The sequence below is a fragment of the Mesitornis unicolor genome, unplaced genomic scaffold (genome assembly GCF_000695765.1).
Source record: "Mesitornis unicolor isolate BGI_N332 unplaced genomic scaffold, ASM69576v1 scaffold25063, whole genome shotgun sequence".
Taxonomy (NCBI): Eukaryota; Metazoa; Chordata; class Aves; order Mesitornithiformes; family Mesitornithidae; genus Mesitornis; species Mesitornis unicolor.
This window is the reverse complement of record NW_010175700.1, coordinates 5,750-21,271: the sequence shown is the minus strand read 5'-3', so window position 1 is coordinate 21,271 and position 15,522 is coordinate 5,750. Positions and strand designations below refer to the sequence as shown.

The following is a 15,522-nucleotide window of genomic DNA, read 5'->3' as shown; positions in this document are numbered from 1 at the left end:
GCAGGAATGTGGGTGTTGTGGTGTACAACAAGCACAGCTTATTGCAGTAAATGGAAGGATTTGGGTTCTATCAGGTGGCTGGCAAAGCAGCGTATAAACTGTGTGTACAGACAAATAGGCTTCCCTGGCTGAAGTTGCACTGCATCCAGCGCAGAGCGGTGCTGTAGGAGTAACGTGTCGGGCAGGTAGGAGAAATCATCGCAGCTATGGATCTGTGAAAGAAGTGGGGAAAAATTGACAAGTTATTTTCATATTTTTCAGAGGCTCTACTTAGCTCTAAATCAGAGCCTATTCACCTCCAAAACAAGACAGTTTTAAAAGAAAAAGAGACCATTTCTGTATCAACTTGACAGCAGCATGTCTTGGTTTAACCCTCCGCTATAGCGAAGAAGGAAGATGGCCTGTGTCTAATGGGACCTGTTGGTTTCTGAGGAAGCCTTTCCTAACGTTGTTGTAGATTTTCATGTCACTTGCTGAGAAGTCGGAGTCTCCAAAGTGAGAATTAGTTTTGCAGGCATTAATTTTTATTTAAAACGTCTTCTAATGGCTTGAAAATGTATTAATGTAGCTGGTGTGTAAAAGTTCAATTTATTGTGCATACACAATAATTACTTCCCGTGGTAGTTGTTGTAAAATGAATTAATTCTTCATAAGATACTGTTTTCATGGAAACATTCTTTTGTCTAGAAGTAAAACCATTGGAAGCACAATGTAATTACTGAATTACCATTTTAGAAAGAGACAAACTTTCCTGCTCGCTTCCATCAGAAAACATAAAAATACCACTGCATAACTTAGACCTGACATCTTGCACGTGTCTTTCTGAGGTTGCCCTGGGCCTCAAAATTTGAGAAATACTTTGGATTACAAAGTCACGTAGAAACACGTACAGATTTTCATTTACCAACATTGTGAGCGCAGCTCTGCTCGGAAGCTTGGATGGGTGGTGGGAAGCAAGAAAGGCCATGCAGTTTGAAAGTTCTCTATGTGGCAACTTGGTTTTGTTTGCAAAATTAGGTAGCTGCAACCTCAGTTGCACCATTTGTGCTGCTTAAGTGAGGATTCTTTTATGCCTAGAGCTGCAGATCACAAGAAGGTCACTCCAGTGCTTAGCCTACACTATGGTGATATGGTAGTGCGTTTCATAAAATGTACTTTAAAACCACAATGTTTGTCCTTTTATCTTTTCACTAAATTTTAGGTATTTTCCATTTGTCATGAAACATTGGCATGAAATTTTCAAGATATGTCCTAGTATGAAATGGGAAAAATTGAAAAACACCTTGTAAATCCTGGACTGAAATACAGGGTGTCCCACTAAACAGCATGTTTGTGTTTAATTCTTCTGTCACTGTGTGTGTGTTGTCCCTGTGTATTTGCAGTTACGTTATTTTATTATAACTTCTTTGGTAGCCTGGAATTTTAATGGTACCTTAACAAAGTCTTGCCTATGTCTCGGTTGTTCATGATGCAAGATAATCAAGGTAGTCCTTTTCCTAGGTTTATTCAGACATTATGGTGAGTTTCTATGAGGAACGGAGCAAATAAAATAGGAACAAATGGGCCTAAGAGCTGATGTTCCTGTGTTGTGGCTGCAGAGTATCTATTACATTTTTCTCTGGCATAACGCCCTAGGTAATTCCTTAGAGATTGTTAGACAACAATGGCTTGTCATTAATTCAAAACTTCATAGTTAAAAATGAAGCTGTAACAACAATGTAGTTTGCTTGATTGAACCGATTGTTACAACAAGGCAGCGTGTCCAAAGGAAAAGACACATTTTGAATTTCTCGATCATTTTAGATTCTGGAGTGATGACACAGCTCCAGTCATGCTTTGTTTTTGAGAGCTGAAGGGTGCTGGTATGAAATTGCGACTGTTTTTTAGAATCAAGTCATAAACCTGTTGGCCACTCGTGATGTTCATTCAGCCTTTAGTGTCACAAATGCTGTTTCCAGTTGGTGCCCAGTAGAGGGCAACAAACACTGGTTTATTTTTGTGTAACATCCTTTCCTGGCTGCTTCATAAAGCAAAGGGATACAGCAGTTCTTGTCTAAGCTCCTCAGAACTGATTTGCTGAGCACAGTAGATCTTACGTCAAGCTGCTGTATTACAGATCTTGTGATGTGAAATCAGGTAACAGTGCTCAGTCATTCGAGCTTTTATCGTTTGTCATTAGAAATCTGTCAGCGTTTCAGCTTTTCGTGCACAGTATTTGAGGTTGAATAAGTTTTAAATATTTATATACTATTACTTTCTTTTTATAGCTTGGATGAATTTCACCATGAAGCTTTGGTGCAAGATAAAAATGAACAGGCTGTATCAGACCGCTTACAGTTCTGCACAGGTACGTTGCAAATATTTGTTGCATTAACGCTAGGAGATTTAAGCCTACTTCTCTTCAGGTCCAAAACAGGCAACAAGGATGTCCTTATACCCTTGTTTATCAGGGTAGCTCTTCTCTACATCTTACCGCATCAACCTCTGGGGAGCCACTGCAGCAACGTATTGTTAAGGTAATTCTGCGCAGTCTCGTCCCTGTTGTGTTCTAAAGGATGGCTTTGTAGACAGCGTTGGGCTGTTTCCCAGTATGGGGAGTAGATTATCCATGTTCCTTTATACAGGTTTGAAGTTAGTTTTGTACCTCAGAAGCACTTAGTAGCATAAGACCTCACATTTTCTGTTGGCAGTTTTCTTGCTGTAGTGATCTGCATGTAATAAAATTGTCCCTCTCCAGGAAGGTGGCCCCAGAGCTATGTGAGTACCTAATTAAAAAGACAAATTCAAGATGTGGGAGCAAATGGATGAAACATATAAGCCAGTAATAAGAATGACGTTTGGTTTAGGGATTCTCCTAAGTTGATGTTGTTAATTTTTTCTTTCTTTCTCTGCAATTGAAAAATAAGCTCATGTTCCATGCAGTTAATTTGATGATATCTATTTTGGATGAAGGAATAAGTCTAATTTGTCAGCTGTCATTATGTGCAGCTTGCTCTGTATTTTGTTTTGTGCACATATTTTGACATGTTTTCCTCTCTTTCAAACCTGGCTGAATGTACTCAGAGTCCTGGAATTTTATCTAGAAGTTCATCTACTACTAGCATCTGGCCTGACGTTAACATCTGCCAATTTATTTCTGTGTATAGCAGTATAATGTGTAATGTTGTCCATCCTTTTATTCTTGCAAGGCAGTAGTTCACCTTAATTTAGTAATGACCCCACTAGGTTTTCTGTGTGGCCTGGTGATGATGATCTACTCCATTGTGCTGCTTTAAAACAACAGAAGTTACAGTGGCATTTCCCAGATGTTCAGTATATTAAGAAAGAGACTGAAACGATGAGGAAACTTTCAAGGAGGAAAAAAACCATTTCAACTGTAGTAAAGAAATCTTGTGTTAGATACTTAGATACTTTTATTTATATATTTTATATCTAAAAGATATTCAGATACCTTTATTCTTAAATTAAAATATCATTTACACTGATATTTCGCTGCGTGTGGAAACCCTGTTTAACTTCAGTTGGCTGATATTTTGAGTGCAGTCCAAAATAAATGAATCTGTCTCTCATCTAATGTAAGTATGCAATAATTATACGAATATGCTAGTAAAGGCAGCTACTGAACATATGCACTTATTTTCTCACATAATGTCAGTCCTCCAGGCAATATTATTGCTCATATCTAAAATACAAATTGTTTAGCTGATGATAGTTTTCTCTAACAGCGTGTTTATATTTTGCTTAACAAGCCTGCTAATTACGGTGTCTGGATTAAAGTGAACACTTTTCAGTGCTGTAGGATAAGTAAGTGATACACAGAATACTGAAAAAAGAATTAAATATCATGTAATTAATTTTCCATTTACTGAGATGCAGGTCATAGGTACTATATAAAATTGAAGAGTGTTACTCTAAACTTGGTAGTGGTGTTACCATGGTCCAAGGTGGAGCTTTCTTTGGTAATCCCAGCAAGGGAAACTGCCCCCAGCTGCCTTTAGAAGCCGTTTATGGGAAGATGAGTTTCCCACCCTCCTCCTTCTATAGCTGCCTCGTAGCAGCCTGCCTCAAAGTGATGCTTTGTGAATAGTCATTGGGTAGATGTACAAAAAGAGCCCATAGAGAGATCCAAAACAAAGCGTTAAAGTGTATTTTTTAAATATTGAAATATCCTTGGGAGTGGGGGCAGTATTGGGATAAAGTTCACTCATTGGAATTTCATTTACTGCAGGTACTGTTTGTTGCAGGTGGTACAGAGGAGGAGTAAAAGGTTGCGGTCTGTGCTGTAAGAGAACATTTAAGTGTAACTGTAAAGCAGAAATGCACTAATTCAGACTTACTAACAACAAAAGAAAACCTCATAGCAACAGTGTAGGCTGACTAGGCTAGATTAACTTGTAATTTTAACAAGAAAAGCCATCGGCTGTGTACTGCAATTACACAGTAGATTTTTAAAAAAAATCCTTCTGCTAACTGAACTCAAAATGGGGTTCATCTCAGTTGCTTTATGGGGGAAATCATGTGTTCACGTGTTCACCATAGCCATATTTATATTTTTGACTGGTTTGAAGAGGAAAGCGGTCTTCACTGCCAAAAGACCCTGTCTAGCTGGAGGAGTCCAAACATTTGCTTTGCGTTCCTTCTAAAGTGCGGTCAGATTGTTAAAGATTTCAGCATCTTACTGTTTAAATAACCAGCGGTGGCTGTTTCTACCGTGCTGTCCTAATCACACATCTGTTTATGCTGAGTTAATGAGGGTACAAGTAGGACACACGAATTACAGCGCCAGTAATACATTGAGGGAGAAAAGTAAAGTAACGATTGCAGTTTTGGAAAGAGAAAGGGTTTTATTTAATCCCACTACTTATATTCTGAAACTTTTTGTACTTTATTTGCCTAATGTGTAGTATTAAGTCTTCGTGCTTTTTGAGAATACTGTAATTGCCCAAGTGAAATGGTGAGACAAAATGTTCCTTCATGTAGCAGCTTTCATGTGCCCCTTGACTTTATATGATCAATTCCAATTCTGAGAGAAAAATACTGCAGGCTCCTTTGTGCACACTTTCCATTTCAATATTAGTGTTGATTTACTTTAAATTCACTGTCCCTTGTCTAATTCAATGCAGCAAGACTCTTTATTTCTCTTGTTGGGTGTTCTTGCCTATGTTGTATCACGTTAGTCTTGTGTACGTTCTGATTCCTTCCTTTTTGAACATCGTCATACTCCATCATGACACTAAAAAGAAGCAAAGTAAGGAAACGTGTTCATAGAGAAATGTCAGGGTGGATAATATACCCAGCTCAGAAGGCTGCTTGATGAGAACTTGTTTCGCAGGAGATGGAGGAGATACAAGGCTATACTGGGAATATTTTGAAATTAGCTTTCTGTTAAGGCAGAGTTTAACACTTACCTTCAAAACTGGAAGTGATGGTTAATAATTCTCAAGCTACGCGTAATAGGAAAGAAGCATGGAGCTATCATGGACTATATAGCAAGGATTTTTAAGTGTAGCATAGTCCTCAGTGTAAACGTACAGTATTGTGCAAGAGATGGAAAAGTTTACCTTCACTTGTTGTACCCATTTTAAATTTGTTTTTGTGGTTTCTGGCTGTTCATTTCAAAAGCTGTGTGCTCTCCAAGCACCAGCCATGATGCCGCTCTTCGTGTGGTGAATTAAGTCTTTTTACTACAAGCCTAGCTTCTAAGGTTACCAGTTTATCCACATTTCAACCCTGTTTTAAGCCATTGTGTTGTATGTTTTGAACATTCTGCCGCGTCTTCATAATTGAAATGTTCTAATGAAAATATTTCTCATCTAGCAGAGAACTGGCACAGTTCCACGAGCATACAAGTAATTAAATATTTTCTGTGTTTATAATAGACCAAGAAGGAATGAGTGATAGGCCAGAAACTGAAGAGACTGGAAGAACTTGTGATTTCTGGCAGAGTGACCTGTGGGCACAAGTGAAAGACAAGTTAATGAAATACTTGCATCACAGCGCAATTTTCCCAGAAAGCATCCCACATAAATTTGATTATGTGCACAAAAACTCACTTATGCAACAGTACAACCTTCATGCAGCGGTGCACCAGCCAAAAGAAACCAGAACAGATAAAAACACCAAAGAGTTTAAAAACGCTATCGGCCTCGGGCATTATGAGGTGACAATTCTAGGTGAGTATTTGGTAGCTCAGCTTCTACAAGTGGCTCAGCAAGAGTGGTATAAGATCTTGACTCTTCACTTTGTTAACTTAAAAGTGACCTGATGATTCCTCAGAAACTGAGGAGATTTCTCTAATCACTTGATTCTGAGTATTTCTTGAAGTTTAAAAAACACCAAGACTTTAGATTTTTGTTAGTCATGATCTAAGATAATTTTTTACCAGAAAGCTTCAATTCCCATTAAAAATACCTTGAAATGAGACTGAATATCTTCTTTCTAGTATCACTTTTCATATAAATGCAAATTTGCGTATAGGTTTACGTGTATCATTTGAAGAATGTGTGCAGTGCTTAAGCTACTGATGTTCACAGTTAGAGGTGGGTCCTGTTCACCAGTTCAACCAGTCTGTCGTAATCAGAGAAATTACTCCATTGCACTTGATTGTCAGCTGGCTCCTGCTGGAGAGGTATTGATCAGGAAAAACTTAGTGTTCTTAAAGAGGAAAGGACAACTATAAATGCTGCTTTTGAGCTTTATTATCATCGAGTTGTTTTTTGAGTACTCTTGCTCCTGAAGGGCCTTTCATCCATGCTAGAAAATCAAGAGCTGTATTTTAGCCATACCCTTCAACTGCTGCTCTGCTGCTTCTGGTTACTACAAAGTGATGGTTGGTTGAGCTTTGTTTTATAAAATAGAAATATGCAAGTTGATGTGTGTCTGTTTGTTAGCATTGCCGTGGGAAATTGATCTGTTTGGTTTTGTTTTCCCATTAAAAGAAGGAAATAGCCTGGCTTAACAATGCTCGCGTTAAGTTCCCGTAATTTGAAAGAGACTTGCAGAGAAGGTGTTTGAATATTTTAAGTCATTAGTATCCTGGGACTTACTGTGGTGTTCGAGATGAAAGTAGCACGAGCACTGCACCACATTCTGCACAGATACACTGGTCGTAAATTAATGTCTCTGCCCTTGTAGCAGTGATAACGTTAAAAAGTTGTGTGAAATGGCTTCCAATGCTGGTTTAATATTTTGTGAGCTAACGGCATTGTTGGCCTTAAATCATAGTATTGTACAACATCGTATTAATTAGAATGTGCTTATGTGTAAACATATATACATATATAAATGGAAATGTATTTTTAGATGTCATTTGTTAATTAATGAACAAAAAGCAAGTAAATAAAAATCAGTGTTCAGCCTGCAAGAGTTGGTTTTCTCAAGAAAAGAAGAAACGGTGCGTTAAGTTGTTAATGGGCTGAAGATGAAGTTTTCTGCTAACTTAATTGTTTTTTTTCCACAGGTATAAACCACGATGTGGCAATTGATGTTGCATTTCTCCCACTGTTTTGTCCTGAAGTTCCCCATTTATTTCAACTAGAAGACATTCAAAACGATGCATTACTGTCTTCGATGAGTTGTATCACTGCACGCCAGCAAGCAGCCACCAGCAATGAAAGGCCTCACGACAAGTTTCCACTTTCAAGTGAGACTGGCTTTCACTGTCATTACTCATTTATCGTTTCTTGTTTTCTCTTTCAATGCAAGAGTTAATCCTCTGTAGAATCCTCTGGTAGGTCAGACATTGTTCATATCTTCAGTGAAAGATAAGTGAATTCTGTGATCACCTCTAGTAAATATAGTACTGAACCTTCAAGGCAGTTTTTACTGGAGCCGTGCTCATACTCTGAGATAGTATGTTAATATCCAAGCCACAAACTTCTTAGTGGCCTTATTTGCAATTATTTGTTGATGCAAAATTACACTGACATAGAAGTCAGTATGTGTGGCTGAGCACGTGAGTATTTGGCTTGATCAGCTTTGAAATAGAGTGGAGGAACTGTCAGTCAGTCCCTTTCACTGCTGTCACTTTGAACAGCTGCTTCAGTGCAACCTACAGTGCCCATAAGCTGCAGTATTGGCCTGCTATTGAATTGTTTTCTTGCAGATTATGCTTCTAACGCCTGGCACCTCACAGTAAGTGCGGTGAATACTTAATGTGTGTCATACTGCAAAGTGTTGTATAAGTGTTGTGTTTTCCTGCGTGTTTATATAGACCTGATTTTGTTGAAATAATTCTTTACTTTTCCTTGAATAATACTATGAGATCTGAGACTCACTAATGGTTAAGTAATGCACAGATCAACTTTTCCATAAGTGAGTTCTGATGCTGTCGTTTCTAGTGATTGAATTTACTAATAAAATTCTACAGAAAAAAGAAGTCCCAGCAGGCTGGCATTTAATAGTTAGTGAGGTTAATGAAAGAAGGTTGAACATATACACGTTACTGCATGGAAAACAATGTAAATTCAGCACACCTTTTTACTGTCTGCATATTAAAACACCTTTTCTTAAATTCCAGATGACGTTGTAAAAGCAGCGACGGAACTGGACGGCAAACATGTTGTCTGCATCTTGGACATCTGTCATCTGGGTGGCGATAAGGTGGAAGTCTTTCTGAGCAAAATCTACAAGACAGTGGAACCTGGTGTAGTGGATCCGGTGTAATTTAATAACTTATTTTTCAAATTTATATTGGTCAGAAGGAGGGAAATGAAATTGCTGTAACTTGAATCCACCTTCTACACATTGCACTTTCCTAGAACTAGCAGACATGAACATAGAATTACGATTCTTGGAGCAACTGTAATGGTCATCATGTCACTGAGAAGAATGATCATTGCCTTGATTTTCAGCAGTTTTGATACAGGTTTGTCTTGGTTACCTCTGTGCAAGGAGGATGAATAGGCAATACAGTGAGCTTAGCTTTTGGTAGGATACCAAGGAATGTGACTGTCATCTCCTTCTCTGCCTGTGCACATGTTTATATCGGGGTGAGAGCTGAGAAGAGAGGCAGGTTTTCTCAGTATTAAAGGAAGCGTTTGCGAAAGAATTAACTGGCTGTGATATAAAGTTAGGCTGGAAATCAGAATAATTTTTAGGATTAGAGCTGTTATGTTCTATAGCAGTCGTTTAGTGGGAGGTACTGGGGCAGCCTAACTGCCCTTTCGACTTGAAACTCCCTGTGTTTGAAAGGGATTCAATAACCTGGTGCCTTTAGTACTAGAGACTGGTCTCAGTTATCCAAGAAGCCACTTTCAGTTCTTTTTACCTGAGGAAGGTCAACTGCTGTGTTTTTATATGTCTGCTTCTGTATATACAGCGTTGGTCAGTGATTGTAGAACCTAAAGATTTTTAACATTTTATTTATTAATTGAAAAAGAATAATTTTTTTTAAAAAAGAAACTTTGTTAGTGGAACTTGCTTCCAGCTTTGCAAGAGAAAAGCAGTCTTTCAGGAGTGCTTAGCATGGCAGGATACACAGTTCGTCCCACCGTTAGTTTTTCTGCTGTTGATCACCACTGTCCTCTTCTTTGTTAGCAATAGCTGTGTTCTGAGCACATGAAGGAGCTCAGCAGCTGCGAGAAGCTGCTCCTTCCACAAGAGCAAGACACTCTGTAATATCCTGTCAGCTTTTTGCCTGTATACGGACTGGCAGCCAGCTCCTGCTGAGTTCAGAACCAAGTCCCATTTTATCCTCCCACGTCAAACAGCCTCAAATTATTCATACAACTGGATTCTCAGGCAATTATTGTCAAGCAGGAGCTGAAACACAGTGCTGTTTCACAACTCGTCCATGTGAAATCCTGGTCTCAGCTCAGTTCTTTGAGAAGCAATGACTGTGTTATGGAAGCTTGCCCATTCGATTCTGCCATTATTGACCTAAGCCCACGGAGTTGATTTGTAGGACCAATTTATTCTTTTGTGGAAAACTTCTAGGCACGTTTTAACAGCCCGCTGGTAATTGGGGAGTATCTTTTTCAAGTAGCTCACTCGTCTGCCGTGGGGACAGCTGGCTTTATACTTTACTTAAATTCTGTACCCTAGCTTCAGTTAATGGTAATGAAGGAGAAACATTACTGCCTTTATTGTAGTACAAGTTCATAGGCAACTTCAGGTGAAAAGTAAAAGCCTTAACATTCTAAAGAAATTGATAAAATTATTCTGTGTCTCTACTGTGGTTTATAGTTTTAAAATGTGTTAATGAGAAAAGTTTACCTTAAATTGCACAGAGACTAGAAGGTAATGAAATGTGACTGTATTGTATGTTGTTGTTTGTGTGGAACATGTAGTATTAGCTCTAGAGCAATGCTTGTCAACCCGTGCCTTTCAGAGTATGTTGTAACCTTGCCACAGCAGGCAAAATGAACGCGTACCAACCTGAGAGGAGCGCGGCGTTGCTCGCAGGGTGCTGTTTGTGTAACTTTTCCAATGGGTATGTGAAGATGAGAAACCATTGCTCTAGGGGGGGGGAGAAATTAGCACCAGCACTTCGCGTACCAAACTGAGCCATGCTGACTGTGTCAGCCAGTATTTTTTATTTAGATGTACTTCAGGTCGAAGTCTGATTTTAATGAAACCATTATTTGTAGAAGCAATTTTTAAAGTAATTCTCTTTGTACAAAAGGACTGCTGTGGATAAACGCTGTCGCTGCCCAGTTGTTGTAGCCACGCCGTCCGTCCCATGCAATAGAAATGCAGCGAAGGCTGTTTGCCACGTTGCGCTGCTTACTACGCTTTAACCTTGAAGCATTAATCATTTTATCCTCCCTGTTAGGACTTCCTAACTCTAAAATAAATACCAGAAAGGTGTGGAATATGTATGATATGCACTTGAGACTTTAAAGTAATGTGATTTTATTTTACAAAAGTGTTGTTTGAAATTTTTCATGGCAAAAAGTGGGTAAAGGTCCCCTCTGCAGAGAAACTGCTTGCTGTTTTATTTTAACTTGGTGTTTACTAACACAAGTATAAAACCAAACTCTTCTTGTTCCTCTGTCTGTCAAAACATGTTAATTTTGCCATGTTAAACCAAAATACAGAATCTTTACTCCTGCAAAATGTCATAGGAATCATCTTTCTTGCTGCTGCCTATTGCCACTGCTGAGGGTAAAATGCTATCAGAGCACATTTTCTAACTGCAAAATTCATATCCAAAGATCTGTACTCTAAAATCTTACATTCGCATGTTTCTTGTGTTTCCAGCATTAATTTCAAAGAAAAGTAGAGGAAAATAAACTGTATGTAGCTAGTGGTTCTTTCTGAGTGTATAAAACTTGCTAAGTCATAGATCTTAGAGGTAAGATCAGTTCTGTATTAATGTAATGTAGAACTAGTGCAACACTGAAAACTGGAGAACATAAATAAATTAATATATAGAAACGTCTTGGGTCAGTTCTTTCCGTTTCTTTCCATTTTGCATGACTTTTGCAGAAAAACAGGAAAAAGGTCTTGGTGACTTTACAATTCGTCCTTTATTTTTATCATGGGCTACAGAGCACTGACACTGGTAAGGCTTTCATGTTTCTGTTCTAGTGTAAGAAAACAAGAGTCGATAGCAGGACTCTGTGCAGAATACAACACCCGCTGAATTGAGAGACTCTAGAGAACTTACAGCCAGAAATGCAGATTTGTGATGATGATTCAGGCATCTCGGTGTGCATGTTGATGGTGAGCTAGAGTAACGGGCTGAAAGCGGTAACTTGCTTCTGTGAGCAGTTGAGGTGATTCTGCGTCTCTTGCACTGGTATAAATCAATGTTAAAATGAGCTCCTTGTGAACACCAGCACAAGCTGGACCTGGCAGAGTAGACCACTGAGAGAATCCAGAAGAACAAATGTGGGAATGACTTGGTTATCTCAGTCTGTAAGATGGGTAAATTTTTAAGATCTTTTCCTCCCTCCATTTTTGGCCGTTTTAACAAGGTCATTTGCATCACAGATTGCATTGTGATGTGAGAACCCTGGGCTTGCATCACTGAATGAAAGGTGACCTGGTCCTCCGAAGTGACTGTCAGGTTGAAATAGGAGCAGGGGCCTTGAGCGCTCTCTTAGGGAGCGTCATCAGAGCTGGAATTTGTGCAGGAGTGGGAGAGAAGAAGGGGGGAGGAACGGTGCTTTGTGAGAAAGGAGCAGAAAGTGAGGGCCGAAGGTTACTTGCAGGTTCTTTGGTCTGCATCTCTGCTTCACGACAGGTGTCACTTGTGCCAGCCCCCGCTCCGGATCAGCTCACTGACGCCTTGAGGTCATAGTTCCTGCTGGTGTCATAGTGGTGTCAGGTTCCCGGCGGAACTGTAATTTCAACCTCCTGGTCAGGCTGTGGGCTGACAACCACCAGCCGAAAGTACCTGCAGACATCTCCGTCTTGTGCTTCTGTGAATCAGCAATGGAGCGAGGAGATAAGTGCTGGTTTTTCTGCCTCCTGGTGGTTGTTAGCATTTTATTCAAGACTGCAGAGGCGTTTCCTATGAGTGCCTCTGTAAGTTTAGTTTATTTCAACCGCGCTGGCAACAGGTCTGGGTCTGAGCAGTGCGAATGCGGCCTGTACGGGTTAAATTCCCCTCTGCTTAGCACTCGGGGGCTTGTGGGCATTCCTAAATCTGCAGACCTTCAAGCCTGCGATGCAAACACCGAATTCACCGTCACAGAACCACCCTGGATAGCACTGATGGAAAGAGGCAGTTGCACCTTTGCTGAAAAAATTCAGGTGGCAGCCAGAAGGGGTGCAGCAGCCGCTGTCATCTACAACACACCGGACAAAGGCGACACCACTGTCCTGATGTCGCATCTCGGTGAGTAGCACAGCGCGAAGCGCTGCAACCTGATCATTTGTCTGAAGTTTGGTCCAGGACAGCACAGGTGGGCTGTAAGGAAGCACTTGTGTTTTGTAGATGGTTGTTGCTTTAATAAGGAAATTCAACGGAGGGGGGGAAATGTACAATGCTGTTGGAGCCTTGACTTCAGCTTAGTAAGAAATACTCTGCGGTTATGTTCAGAGCGTGGTACTTCAGTGTAGCCAAACTGCTGAGTGTGAAGTTAGTACCATTTTTAACTTGTGCAGCATGCAAACTATTTTAGACAGTGATGTGGAGAAACCCACGGTGTCTGCTTTGAAAGCGCTAGTTCATTTTTTGAGGTTAGAGGACACAAATGAAGCTACGAGTGTCTGCAGCATGGGTCCAGGCTTTGCAGGTTGCAAGCCAGGTCTTGCTCTAATCCTTTCTGAGTAGTGGTTGATCTCAGTGGTCTCTTCTGGGATTCCCGAATTCCTTAATGAAATGTTAGACAAAATGATTGTAGTCACCTATTCTGGCCCTAATAGCTATGGATCTGTCATTAGGGAAGAACTGAGAAGCTCACTGTGATACTGTACTGCCTGGCTTTTATTTCTGTGTGCGCCTCTAGGCTAACCTGCCTAAGATGCATTTTATTACAAAGAGTACGCATACATGGCTAATTCTGTGAAATCTGCTTGTGTGGAGCTGCACTAGAAATCCTTTGGCTTAAGTCTTGCTTGTCTGATTTTGTGAACAAACTGAGTGATTTTTAATCTGGAGATGAGCCGGCATTTTCCTGATCACATCCCCGTGCCGGGTTGGGTTTGCTGCTTCAGGAAGTTTGGAGCTGCAGAGCCCACAGCGGGGCAGCTCGCAGAGTCAGCCAACACGGCTGTTGAGCTGGGGGCTCACAGGCTCAGTTATGCACCTGCAGCAGCATCGCCGGTGCTTCACAAACCTTCACAAACCTTTTCATCCTGTGAAACTCAGCTACAGGGGAGAAAAAAAAGCAGCATCCTAAACAAGGTATTGCACAACACTACAAAATATGTGTTCCACGGCACGGAAAGTGCAGCGGCTTGTTGTACTGCACAGCCAGCTTTGACTCCTGATAGCATGATGGAGCAAACGGACCCTCAATATTTCACTGCAAATGTGTAGCCAATAAACCAAAGCTTTTGTTCTGCTTCTGGAGAAGTGGACTTAGACTGCAGTGGCTAGCACGTCAAGATTAAGATTAACTTGCTTTTTTATTTGGTTTTGGAGCATGCCAGCTCATACTACCACTGGGTGAATAAAGAGAGGATTGTACTGACTCTATGTAGCTGTAGAATCGGTGCCAGTCGTGTTTCGTGTGAGCGGTGGTGGCCCCATCTGGCCCAAGGCCGGAGCAGGGCAGCCCGTTTTCCCCGGAGCTCAGCAGACAATGGGGTGGAACCTTGTTTGGGTGCGCTGGGTAACGGTGTCACAAACCCTACAGTTGGACTGGACTCCAGAAACAAGATCATCGTTTAGGATGAGCTCTGACAGCAGATCTTAATTTTTCAGATTTTTTTTTTTTCTAAAACTGAAAAGATTTTTTTAAATCTTGAAAGCTATAGATATATCACCCGAGAGTGTATTTCGTGAGCCATGAAGTCCCATCTTAATTTAATTCGTTAATTTTCTCAAAGACAAATTGTGATTTTTACAGGATTATTTCTTACAGTCGTCCTATAGGACTAAAGTGGGTGTTGCGACCTGTTTGATGGCAAAGAGGGTTTATAAATCAGGGCAGTAGCCAGGTGTGTTAAACATGGTGAGGGTAAGACAAGCTCTTTGTTCAATCAGTGTAGGAGAAGCATCTTCTCTCTGTGTTTGTTTCCCTCAGTGCAAAGGGTGAAGTCATGCGTTCTTTAGGTAAAACAGAAAGTGCCTGGGAGAGGCTTGGTCAGTGCAGCGCTTGGAGGAGATTTATTGCCTTTATAGTAGAGTTGTTCACAGGGCTGGGGGAGGAAATTTCCTATTTGGCTGGAAACGATACGGTGGTATCGCCCAGTGAGGTCTGAGGAGACTTCAGGGTGAATCCTCTCTGCTGTTTGCATAAAGGACCTTGGAGAGGAGATGCCCACTTGGCAGAGCACCGAGAGAAACACCTGCCCTGCTGCTGCCTGTAACCTGCAGGCTCCTGATTAAACACAGAGCAGCAGCCTCCAGGGTTGATGATCAGGGTCTGGAGCACCTCTCCTACGAGGACCGGCTGAGAGTTGTGTTTGTTCAGCCTGGAGAAAAGGCGGCTCTGGGGGGACCTTATTGCGGCCTTCCAGTTCCTGAAGGGGCCTACAGGAAAGCTGGGGAGGGACTTTTTACAAGGGGAGGTAGCGATAGAATGAAGGTGAATGGTTTTAAGCTGGAAGAGGGGAGATTTGGACTGGATGTTTGGAAGAAATTCTCTACTGTGAGGGTGGTGAGACAGAGAAGCTGTGGATGCCCCCTCCCTGGCAGTGTTTAAGGCCAGGTTTGAGCAACCTGGGCTGGTGGAGGTGTCCCTGCCCATGGCAGGGGTTGGACTGGATGAGCTTTAAGGTCCCTCCTAACCCAAACCATTCAGTGATGCTATGATCCGATGGTTATCAGCTGGCTCAGCTCTGACATCTTCTGCCGTCCGTCTGTATGGCTTTGCTGCTCTGCAGGACTACGGGAACCCTGTCACCGTGGTTGGTCATTAGGCCTTGGGGCCTTAGCCGCAGTTTCCCGCCGTCCTCCTCCTT

The 15,522-nt window shown here is 41.1% G+C and overlaps 1 protein-coding gene across 1 annotated transcript in view; it reads left to right on the top strand.

The window, feature by feature from the left end:
* Positions 1-12,787, top strand: part of LOC104538335 (chromosome unknown open reading frame, human CXorf57) — a gene marked incomplete at its 3' end in the record, with an annotated part of 21,179 nt that extends 8,392 nt beyond the window's left edge. Inside the window, 5 exon segments of the mRNA XM_010181500.1 lie at positions 2,268-2,347; positions 5,880-6,173; positions 7,460-7,642; positions 8,519-8,660; positions 12,567-12,787. Of these exon segments, the coding sequence (XP_010179802.1) occupies positions 2,268-2,347; positions 5,880-6,173; positions 7,460-7,642; positions 8,519-8,660; positions 12,567-12,787 (920 nt within the window).
* Between the last annotated feature and the right edge of the window lie 2,735 nt (positions 12,788-15,522).